Source organism: Trachemys scripta, chromosome 8 (genome assembly GCF_013100865.1).
Source record: "Trachemys scripta elegans isolate TJP31775 chromosome 8, CAS_Tse_1.0, whole genome shotgun sequence".
Taxonomy (NCBI): Eukaryota; Metazoa; Chordata; order Testudines; family Emydidae; genus Trachemys; species Trachemys scripta.
Window position 1 is genome coordinate 6,905,617 of NC_048305.1, and position 12,257 is coordinate 6,917,873.

At 49.0% G+C, this 12,257-nt stretch overlaps 1 protein-coding gene across 1 annotated transcript; it reads right to left on the reverse strand.

The window, feature by feature from the left end:
* Window positions 1-570: 570 nt before the first annotated feature.
* On the reverse strand, window positions 571-10,528 carry LOC117882281 (neuropeptide Y receptor type 2-like). Its single transcript, XM_034780445.1, has 2 exons — window positions 10,191-10,528; window positions 571-2,190 (listed from the first exon to the last, which is right to left on the reverse strand). The coding sequence occupies exon 2, from the start codon at window positions 2,141-2,143 to the stop codon at window positions 980-982; it is 1,164 nt and encodes a 387-aa protein (XP_034636336.1). The 5' UTR covers window positions 2,144-2,190; window positions 10,191-10,528; the 3' UTR covers window positions 571-979.
* Between the last annotated feature and the right edge of the window lie 1,729 nt (window positions 10,529-12,257).

Sequence of the window (12,257 nt, forward strand, 5' to 3'; positions counted from 1 at the left end):
ACATCTCTGAGTCTGGATGAAAGCAATACTGTCAATAATCCCTGACAGGAGCTTAATTGATCCACGCAGAGGTTGTTCATGATCTGTCAACCCACATCTGCTCTCCCTTCCCCACATTTGCTCTTGGTCTGCCAGCAGCACAATATCCGTGTCACTGGCTCTCTGGCTCCCAGACTAACTAAACACAGCTTGCGTTGCCTAGTGTCCCCACACTGGGTCTCCCTAAATCCTTGCCTAAACTAAGCAGTCATGGAATAAACTACAGATTACACTGCCGCCACTACTCAGCCTTTCTAGAAATAGTAGCTCCTGTTAGAGGTAATGCTGGACAAGTGACCTATCTGCAATGGCTGGAAATGTAAAATCATGGGACAGGCTTATGTGCTTCCTGGCTTTATCTTTCAGCTGCTCAATCCTGCTTGTCCAAGACTGATTCTGAGTTTAACAGTAGTAAGCAGAATCCTAAATGTTTCTATTTCTAGGATAAAGTAGGATTCTCCTTGTTTGGAATCATTGTCTAGGGAGGAAAGAATAAGGAAGAGGTTCAAATAAGAGCACGTACATACCCGATACAAGAATATATTTAATGGGCACCAGTCTCAATAGATTCCATATTGGTGATGGATCTTATTTCAATGAATGGAAGCTTTTTCACAACAAATAGCAGAAGAGAATCATCTCACTTTTTAAATGGAAATATCCTCTGTACAACACATGTTTCCATGCTTACGTACAAACAAAGTGCTCTCTGTACTTATGGACAAGTAAGCACAGAACTAAGAGGACAGAATACTTAACCTGTTTCATAAGACAGAATGGACAGTTGATTGTTTTGATAGATACAGTAGGTGCTTCCATTTGGCTACGGTAGCTACAATATTTTGGCAACACAACATTTCTCTCTAAAAGGTATCAGTCCTGGGAGGAACTGTTCAGGGTCAACCAGTCTCTTCCCCTGTGGATAATGGGTTTCTCATCTCTATACCTCTGTCGGCAGCTGCCCATTGCCAGCGGAGTGCTTGATGCTCCCATTCAAAGTGGTGGCCTTGAAGGTGTAAGACCGGCGTCTAATTGAGCCGTCAGTGTAGATACTCTCAGGCTTGTTCTGGCAGCTGAAGAACGTGAGGAACCCGTTCCGGTAGTTCTTGTTCATCCACCCATAGAGCAGGGGGTTTACAAATGTGGAGCACATGGCCACCACATGGAAGACGGTGTAAAAGAGTTTGTACTCACGGAAGACGAGCACCAAATCCAGGTCGATGGCAAGCTGGAAGATGTGGAAGGGGAGCCAGCAAACTGCGAACACCACCACCACCATCACTAGCATTTTTGTTGTCTTCTTCCTCCTGCACTGGCTGTCGCTGCTGGAGGTGGGGCTGATATGATTTTTCAGCTTGAACCAGATCCTGATGTAGGCATAGCAAATAATGGCAAGTGGAAGGATGTACTGCAGAAGGAGCATGGAAAGGCTATAAATGGTGGCATCTCTGTTATTTCCGGAAGGCCACTTTTCAGAACAGACGGCTATTTTGAGGTTGATGGATGGGATTTCCTCATGCCTGTACTCTCTGAAGATGGCCAGCGGGCCAGCCAGGACTGCACCAGTCAACCATGTAATGGTTATGATCATGAAACTGAGCCTCTTGGAGATCCTGCTGTTCAAGTGGAAAACAATGCATCTATACCTGTCCAGAGCTATCACAGTTAAGGTGAGGGTGGACACATGGACACTCAAAGCTTGGGCATAAGGGACCAGATGACAAAGAACAGCCCCAAACTTCCACTCATCCAGTAGCGTGTACACCAAGGTGAAAGGCAAACAGAGAGTGTCCACCATGAGGTCTGCCACGGCCAGGTTAGCGATGAAAAAGTTGGTTACAGTCCTCATGGTTTTATATTTCACTATCGTATAGATCACCAGGGAGTTGCCAATGAATCCCAGCAGAATTATTAAGGAATAGGCTGCAATCAATATGATCTGGACCCCAAGGATCTTGGTACTGTCCATCATGATGCTGCTGGAACCTTGGAGACCCTGGCTAAGAGTGACAGTGCCATTGGAGTGCCAGCCTAGTGGCAGCTTCTCATCCAGAACCGGCTCCTCCATCACCAGGGTGCTGTTGGTTTGCTTCAGCAGCCCCATGTCTGGTGTGTCCTTTCAGGAGAGGGGGGAGGTCTGTAACGTCACCTCTGGAAGAGTAAAAGTGAAATAGTAAAAGTGAGACCCTTTCAGACAGGAGAGCAGCTTCAAGCACCTCGATTCACAGTGGTATATCCAGGTTGGCATTTCAAGTGAAGCAGCAGCCGCAGTAACGTTCCTTGACTTTTCCCTACTCCCTGATAAACTTGTGGTTTCCATACATAGTTACCACAGCCACTCAGAGGGATGTTAATCCCCATTAGACCTTATTTTAAACATATGCTAAAATTCATACCAACCCACCAAGGAAAGGCCAGTGCCCATTCCATTTCCCAAATGAATTTTTCAGATTTTATTTATTTAAAAGTGAATGGTTTTTTAACAAACAAACAATCCTTCCACTCGCCATGCTGATGCGACCAAGACAGAGCTCAGCTTACAGTACCACTTCTGTGTGCCCTGCCTGTTGTGGTCTGCTGTGCTTTTCAAAATGGTTGCACTAGAGAGAGAACACCCCCTTTCTCCCACCCCAGCAAGGTGCACGAGCCCAAACATCTCGCATGAAAATGCCTCTGGCAGCATTGTGCATGATGACACAGAGCCAATCCAACTCCGTAAGCCAATGCTGAATTTTGTTGCAATCACAATAAGAGAATGTTGCCACTGCAGGGGTTTTATTCAGCACATACACAGCAGCATAAAATTCAACACCGCTATTAAATCCCCTTTCTCTGTCAGAACCCCCCACAGCTGAGAAGTGAATAGGGGTGAGCAGGGGTCACACTCTCCACCTGCTCAGACCCAAATGTGGGGCCAAGATCCAAGAATAATGCTTGAACAAAGTGCTGGTTAGGAAAACAGATCAATTGAGTGGCATAAATAACATTGTCTGCAAATTTGCTGTTCAGCTTTTCTGTTCTGAATCATTTCCAGTTGAGCAAAAGGGTTTTAATGCCGCTCGACTGAGGGAAATGAAATGTGGGTCCAAAATCAAGAGTGCACCCTCAGAGGCAGGAGCAGCTGCATGGCATCTTATCGTCCTCCTTTCAAATGAATTGTTCGAAGTTTCACATTTGTTTCTACAGGAACCAGCGAACCATCTGCTTCTGGGCAGCTCAGCAGATCCTAACCTGACAGCCACAGTTGCAGGGTTCTCAGAAACAGTATGACCCGAGGAATGGATGACTCTGAGTTTTTATGTGAAATGTGCAGTGGTTTAAGCTAGTTCCTTAAACAAATGGAAGAAAATAATGGCCATCACAATGGTAAATGAGGCGGCGATTATGTTGTAATGGATAATAAATAGCTGGGTGTTCATTTAGAACTCCTCAGAACAAGGATCTTCGCTCCCCTTGGGAGCGGCTTCAGGAATCTGCTCTGATGGCTGCAAAGCTCTGCTGCTTGGGAAGCCCAGGGAAAGGAGAACAGCCTAATTTAGATGGGTCCCAGCTGCGCTCTCCCTTGCGCGCTGTGTGTTTTTATTGGCATTTACAACTTTGGCACCAGTGGCTCTACTGGCGGTGCTGGTTTCTACGGCAGGGATGCTAGGATAAGTTCTCCTCTCAATGAAATCAGTGCAATCCCACTGCAGTGACAAGTTTAAGTGAGGCTGCGTTGGTCTGACCAAGAGGAGGTGATTCTCTGCCTTTATGTAGTATTTTCTCATCTAGGCAAAGACGGTGCATTGACAGAGTAAATTCTACACAGCTACAAGTGAGGGAGAAAGGATGGTCCAGGGTGAGGACACGCCCTGGACAAATTACTTAGCCTCTCTGTGTTTCAGTTCCTTAGCTGTACAAAGAGAGATCAAAGCGCCCTGCTTGGGCTCTCAAGAGGGTTGTGAGGCTACATACACTAAAGGCTGTGAAAGGCTCACATACTATGGTAATGGGGGCCATATCTAAGGTGGGAGAGATCAGGAGGAAGGGTAACCCTAGGCAGCAGGGGGGAAAGGTACATTCCCACATTCAGCTGGAGGTGAGGCCGGGAGGAAGGTAATGAGGGTGAGAAGTCAGTGTTGAAGGTAACATGAGGCTGGGTGGGGTAATGGGAGGGTAACCCCACTTGGAACTAGTCGTGTCTACTAAATCTTCACCAACTAAACCAAAACCCACAGGTAGGTTTGTTGGCACGGTTCTCTTCTCCCTGCAGGACCCATTAACTACAATAAAGAAAACCCTCGGGCCACCTGCTCATCCCTGACAACTAAGAGAAGCTGGCTCCACCACGGAGGCTTCTGCTCTTGCACCGAATGGAGACATTAGCTGAGCAGGGAGACGTTGGGCCATAGAGAATGTATTGATCAGTGCACAAAGAAAATGCTGAGAGACACAGTTTGTTGCACAAGCCTCCATGGAAACAACGCTGCGGATCAATGGGCAGCATGCTGCAGTGGTGACCTAGCCCCACTGCTTCCCTGCAGCTCAGAAAGCCCCCTCCAGCCCTTCTAAGGTAACAGGTGCTGGGCTGAGCCAAAGTCAGGCTGCAGTAGGGAAGAGCAAAGTTACAGTCCAAAGGCTGATGCAGAAAACAGAATGAATGATGGGCATTTTTCACTGCAGACTTTCTCAGCTTCCTCACTTCCTCTTGCCCCATATGTACTCATCTAACTAGCTATCTACCCACAGCCTTGGCATCATCCCTGGTCCCGAACCTTCCCTTTCTCTTTTTCCCACATCAGCTGCCAACTGGCTGCAGAGTTTCCTATTTAAAATCAAGCTATTTTCTTTAGCTGGAGACTGGCGATAAAAACAACCTGGGAGCAGCCAGAAACATAATAATCATTAGAGCTGTTTTGCCTCAACCATAAAAGGTCTTAATGGACTTTTGCTTTTCAAAGGGCAATAATTAAAAACCAATTAAGGAATTGTAGTTAAGAGGCAAAACCGCTCTAACCTCATGGACTTGAAGGCCAGAAGCGACCATAGTGATCATCTAGTCTGACCTCCTGCACATCACAGGCCACAGAACCTCACCCAGCCACTCCTATAATAGATCCCTAACCTCTGGCTGAGTTCCTGAAGTTCTCAAATCGTGATTTAAAAACTGCAAGTTACGGAGAATCCCCCATTGACTCTAGTTCAAACCACCAACTGCCCCAGCCTGCAGAGGAAGGTGAAAAAACCCCACCATTAGGCTATACCAAGGTCATTTGGGTTGCTTCTAGGTCAACAGCTCATGCACCGAGGTTCATCCCAATGAGAAATCGAACTGTGGAGTTACAGCCCCCTAAATGCGTATTGGGATGTGGGAGTTAGGGTAGCAAGCCGCCCACACCCTAGAGCCCCAGCAGAACTGCCAGGCTAAATGGAGAGATCTCAGGAGCTGGGAACTACTTTTGTGGGAATGAAGCAGTAGCAGTGCAGACAAGTGGGCTGGCAGAAGCAGAAATACTCCCATGATCTGTTCAGACCTCTACACTATCGTAAACAACTGGGAATGTGTTCAACGGCCTTGTGCCTCTGACAGGAGAATTATTTAGATCTGTTCCCCTGCTGAGATTAAACCTACCATCTCGGTCTCTTCAAAGGCAGAGTCATGCTGGGGAAGGTCTGTGGTCTGCAGGGAACAAGAGGTGACCTCAGGGGTAGAGATATACACCCAGCTGTCTGTGAGAGGAGTGTACCTTTCGACAGGAGAGGCACAGGTCAAGTTTCCTTGGTGGCCCAGGCCCTTGCTAAAGGTCTGAGCGCTGCCTGGTTTTCAGAGGTGCTGAGAACCCACAAATCCCACTGAAGTCACTGGGAACTGCTTGTGCTCAACCCCTTTGGGAAACGGACCACACTAGTGTCCTGTACATCACTGAGCACGTTGCTGGGCTGAATAATAGTCCTGTATGTGGATGCTTCAGGGTTCATCCTCTGCTTCAGGGAAGACCTGCCACACTGAGTGTGGCAACTGCAGCCCAAAGGGGAGAGAGGCTACCCCCAGTAGGGAGAACTGGGATGTTGGATGTCTCCACTCCTGGGTGCTACAGTCTACCTCCTGCCCGTATGGGAATGTGGGAGGGTGATACTGTGCACCGTGCGGGCTTTAATGGCTGCACCCCAGTTCTCAAGGCAGGACAGGACCAGGCTGAGGATGTGATAGAAGCATTTCTGGTGGAAATACAGCCACAACTGGGAGTTCTGCAGCTTCCAGTTATGCATAGAAACCCCAGCCTAGCATCCATTCAAAGGATCCATCAGGTCTGCAGCCACAGTCCATCCCAGCTGAGCAGTGCAATCTACTTTAGGTTCCTTTTCTCCCAGGGATTAGACCCAGAGTCCACTCCAGTAGGCAATGAAATCCAGTTCCAGAATATTCACATTCTAAATGACCTGCATTACCTGCCTGCCTGACCTCACTAGCCAGGTCTGCTCACCTGGAAGAGTCATAGGTGACTCACAAATCGCACTGTCACGAGTGACTGGCCCCTTTAAGGGGAAATGGGGCCAGCCCCACCTGTGCGGTAATTAATTCCATCTCACCCAGACGGAGTGGGACTAATGGGGTCAGGTGTTAGAATGGCAAACACCCAAGCCTCACACTAAAAAGGCTTAAGAAAACGCAGTTGGGACCGACTGTGGAGATGGCAGTTGAGCTGGGTTGTGGCTTGGGCTGAGATGCAGGAGCAGAGCTAACTCCTTGGTAGGCCTTTGGAGCAAGAGCGAAGTCTCCAGAGAATCTGGGCTGGGGTTCTGCAAGAGAAATAGGGAGCTGAAAGGGAGTTCAGGAAGATTGAGAGGCTCAAGCCTGGAGCGGGGTGAAATATGCTTCAATAGTGTTTAATTTCATTTGTAGTTTTGAGTTCTACTGAGGAGCTGGAGGAGGTGCCCTGGCACGTGCTACTCTGCAAAGGAAGTGTGAAATTCTGTCAAGTTCTGTTCGATTTGGAAGGACTCTGCAGCCAGCCCCGGGGAACCCAGGCAAAGGACTCTGAAGAGGCCGACTGGGAGAAGCCAGGTTGGAGCCTGACCAGTTACAGCAGGAGGACTTTCCTTGCCTTAGGAGGGGACTGAACTTTAAGTATGACCTGGCTGAGTAACCCAGAAGAACTCTACTGCAGAACCAGATTGGCCACCAAAAGGCAGTTCTGGAGTGGGAAGAATCCCTGCAATGCTGCGTCCTGACCTCCAATGGTGAGTGAGCCCCCATGACATGCACCCGTACAGCCCCCCAGTACTAGCCACCTGGATGGTTTGACTCCGATCTATACATTGTTTCACTGAGTGTCCAGGCTGTGAACATGATCCATACAGAGACAGGACAAGAGAAATGGCAGAGGGCATTTCCTGAAAAATGAGGTAGTTGGACAGATTTGGAGACAGAGAAGGAGAGTCTTTCCCTTTGGAGACAGAAAACAGAGCTGGTTAATTAAAAGCAGTGTGTAGTGAGATTATGGTGGCTCCAGCCAGCAGTTTCTGAGCGTGCGGGGGGCAAAGGGAGCAGATGGGAGGGGGATAATGGCAAAGGCTACCCTTAGATCAAAGGCCCTCTGCAGTCACAAGCCCATCACCATTAGGTTTAAAGTGGGAAAGGAAGGGACCTGGAGCCAGACTCTTCTCTCTGCTTCCAATCTTAGAGTAGCTGTTCTGATTAACATTGCACATGGTCTCTTTTTGCTACTGGCTTGGGGCATGAGGAATCAAAGGGCTACTAATAACTTTTGTATTTTCATGTACCCAGTCATGGTCCTATTGCTGCTGTGCCCTCTCTCCATAATGGCTCAGACCCAAACTGGCCCATCAGGTCAAAAAAAAAAGTGTTGAGTTAGGGCTTGGACTAGACCAGTGCCTGGAAAGGACTAGACCAACTCTCCCTTTGCCTACTTCAGACAGACCGTGTGAGGAGGGGCAGCGATGCTGGAGTCATTGCCTGAAGCGGGGACCCGGCAAGAGCTGGATCTATCCTTCCTCGTGCAACACCAGGGAGTCATTATGGACTGCACAACAGGGGGACTCTGGGTTCTGAGCCCCTCTCTGCCCTCCAGAAATTATGCAGCAATAACGTGCTAGGTTTCCGCTGTCCCTGGTTAGACCTAAGAATTGCCAGACCAGATCAGACACATGATCCATGTAGTCCAGATCCTGTTTCTGAGACTGGCCAGTAGCAGATGGCCTTCAGCGGAAGGAGCTATGACACGTTTCTCTGGCTGAGGGTCTGCCCCAAAGTGTGTGTGTGAGAGAGAGAGACCCTCCCAACCTGCCCGAATTCCACTCTGCTCCTCGCTCCTTGCAAAATATCATCTGATCCTGGAGAAGCACCAAGCCCCCATATTGTGTAGAACAGCGATAGGACTTCCTGGGGAGGAGAGAGATTGGGGGACAGAGAGGAAAATCAAGGGCAGTCAGGCAGCTGGAAATGGAATCAACACCCTGAAGCCACGGGAATCCAAGAGCACCATCCAGTGGCCACTTCCCCAGCACTCTGGCTCCTCCTGCTTAGAAACCCAGTGGGCCCAGGTTTGAATCTTAATTGATTCTGAAAACTCTGGGGAATGTCACGTCAGCAAGGTGGTAGGATAATCCCTCGTCACTCCATGACTGAGCCCCTGGGTGGGGGAGAGACGATAAAACAAGGAAGGGACAACAGCACTAAAACAGCCCTAACAGATGTAGAGGTCAAGAGTTGGATGACCTAGCGCTGCTCAAGCGATGAACCATAACTCAGGGGAAGAACCCCAGGGGCTCCTGTTTCCGTAGTGGAACCTGCAGGTTCCTAGCATGATGCGTTCATATTTTCACAGTTACGGTGCTTCGAAGGAGCAGGTGAAGTTTCTGCAGGAAATGGTGCAAGGAAGTGAATTGGGGGAGCTCCCAGCTACTTGGCTCAGAAGAGGAGGAGCAATAGGTGGTGACAGCACTAGTTGTAGGGGACATTCATCTATACTTCAGCCCTAGTTCTCCCCCCACAGAAACCACTGGGGGGAATGTTGCAGGAGCACTGACTGTGGAAGAGCTCACAAGGTACTCTAGTCCCAGCAGAATTCCCAATAGGGAATGATGGAAGAGCACTGGCTGTGGAGAAGCTCACACATACTTCATTCCCAGCTGTTCCCAGCCCTGTGGAGAATGACAAAGGAGCTGGTATTCCCCTTACAGACATGAAAGCCTGTAGCAGAAGTGCCTCCAACATTGCCATGTGGCAGAGATTGGCTGGGCATGAGGAAGCAGATTCCTGACATGCTTTTCTCTGCACCAGCTGTGGGAGGCTGCAGGAGGTAAGAGAAGGGATATGCTGGTTGTGTGCCAGGATCCAGCTGTGGTTTGGGGAGTGTGCGACCTGATTCTGCTCCAGGAGTGAGATGCAACCACAGCAGATAATGGAGGAGGAGAAGAGAACCCCTGAAGAGAAAGTTGGAAGAGAGAAACTAGAATCCTACTTCCACCAAACCTGTAGCAGTAACTCAACTTCTGGTTGGACACATTTGAGGAGCAGATGGCAAAGAGTCTACCCCAGCCCCGGGAGCTGCAACCACTCTTAAAAACAATATGCAACAAGGGAGGAAAGATAGCAACCCCTGACTTCCATTCTACACCCAGCCTCGACGGCTTGCTCCTGAAGCAGAGCTACCGGTAGTGACAGCAGCATACCAAGAGCGTGTTCCTATGTAAATGACAATGGAAACCAGCATAAAGGAGGTTTCTATCAGAGGATGCAGGGAAAGATTTACAGGAGGGAGCAGAATTTCTCAGGTGGCAGCTTGTTATATCCACACCTGCCATTCTCTGCTCTGTAGGTTTGTGATTCGATTCCGCAGATGCCCCCAGCCTCCCCTCTCCTATCCTCTCTTCCCTCTGAGCATCCTGCTCCCCCAGGCTCCCTGTTTCTGCTCAGGAACATTTCAAAACTCCTGGCAGTATTGCTGGCTGCACGCGTTTTCTTAATTCCATAGCTCAGTGCTGCCAGCACCTGAAATCAATCCCCGGGATGATGATGCTTAAACTCTGCCATGGACAAAACATACCAAATCTCCACTGTGCACCAAGAATGAGCCCTTCCCAACCCACCTTGCAAATGCAAGAGCATTCTCTGAATTCAGTAATGAAGGCACAGCAAAGCCACATACCTGGAGTTACTGTCTCATCGCTGTTTGGGATGGGGGTCCGTCCTTTCCTTTCCGTTTTCTCTCTCTGCGTGGATCAACCTATAGCAAGCAGGATTTCTAAAACTAACTCTTGGAAAACAAAAAAAATCATGTTGCTGACTGTGCTCCTGGAATGTGCTTCATCCCGGAGGAACAGTTTGACCTGCCAGCCTGCAGGCACTCAGAGCTTCCTCCAGGAGAGTGACTGACAATCCCTGCCACACAAAGCTGGATGCTCCGTTAGATACTGAATGAGAGAAAGAAGAGGGAGTGTGTGTGTTTTAACAAACAGGAAAGGAAAGGGGGAGGGAGCCTGCTGCTGCTGTTCATACATTGTGCAGCCACTGAGGGGCTTCTTGCAGTGGAGGAGAGAAGAAGAAGCTGAAATGTTCCATCACATCATCTTCCCATCCCAGGGAGAGGCAGTGTGGTCTAGTGGCTAGGACAGTGGCTGGGGAATGAGGCGACCAGGGTTCTGTTCCTGGCTTCGCTCCTGACTTTGGGCAAATCTCATTCCACTCGTTCTGTGCCTTTCTTGTCTTGCCTATATAGATTGTGAGCGCTTTGGGCCTGGAACTGTCTCTTCCTCTGTGTTTGTACAGTACCTTGCACAATCTATGTGCTTCAGTGGTATAAATAATAATGGTCTGAAATGGCAGTAGCCACATGGCAACTGCTTGTCCCTTTTCAGAAATTGGAACTAGGAAGCCAAGTGAGCCTTCCATGTGCCTGGTGCTGTCCAAACTGAACAATCTCTGCATCCAGGAACTTACCATCTAGTGCAGATGTGTCTACGTTAATGCAACAGGTGTCACTGTGTGTGGGGGTTGATGGAGTTACATTTTCTATTCTTTTTTGGAATAAAAAACCCATAGAGATGTAATTCAAGAAAGAGAGAGGTGATCTATCACGACAGCAAAAGTTTGGTGTTCCTGCAACAACTAGCCTGGCAGAACCATGGGGCATGGCAGAATGTCTTGCAGGCAGCCAGAATGGGGGAAGTAGCAGAGGGGGCAGGGTTTCCGGTCTTGCTGAAGGTCCCACAGGTGGCCAGCCAATAGAAAGGAGGCTCTACGGCATGAGCTCTACCTGTGTTTGCCTTTCCAGCTGACCTAGACAAGGAAATGCAGGAGTGAGGAAATGAGGAGAAGGAGACCAGCATCTGCTGTGAGACAATTCAACTAGGAACCCATTGTGGCACAGTTCTGGCTCTGGCAGGCTGCACTTCCTCTCTCTGGTCAACTGTGGAGAATCAGGAGCCGAATAGCATCAAACTGGGGGGTTTTGTGCCTGCTCGAAGAGGTCCAGGGTGCTAAGGGAATAGGAGAAAACCCAAATGGCCAGACAGAGAAAGGAAAGGCAAAACATGTCCGTACCAGAGACATCCCTTTCCTGAATCTGTCCGAGTCACCCACAGCTTCCAAGCAGTCAGTAAATGGATGCATGGGGTAGTTTCTAACCAAGGCATTCTTTATTGCTCTGCAATATAATCACAATACATTTTCAGCAATGTATTAGACAGCTGTACCCAAAGGCCTCTGAGCGCCTTAGCAAAAACATAACTCTAAACAGTAATAAACACAGTGCGGGGAGTGAGCAGGCCTGATCTACACTGGCTGCTGCTACAGGCTGAGGTGTAATCATTTCACAAGCCTAAGGATTATGCTTGTTCACCTCTGCCCCTGTGCTGGGTGCAGATGTGACAGGCACGTGCAGCTACACTTTTCATCTGGCCTGTGGTATGCACAGCACGCCTGAACGCTGCCCGTTCAAGAGTCAGGCCACCTAATCACTCCATCCCAGGGTCAGCGCTCTGCTCTGGTTTGTGAAAGACTCAGGTCTGAATGTAGGCTTCCCTTGACGGCCCCTGAATGGTGTCAGCCCAGGAGACACAAAAGACAATGCTGCTGGCTGAACCTTTTCCGCTTACCAAGGTCAGGTGAGGAAACAAGTCTGATGAGCTACACTGTATGCTTTGCTTTAATGTATTCTGCATCACCTCTGCAGTGTGTCATCTGCCAATTGTTCCGGGGGTTACAACTGCCCGGT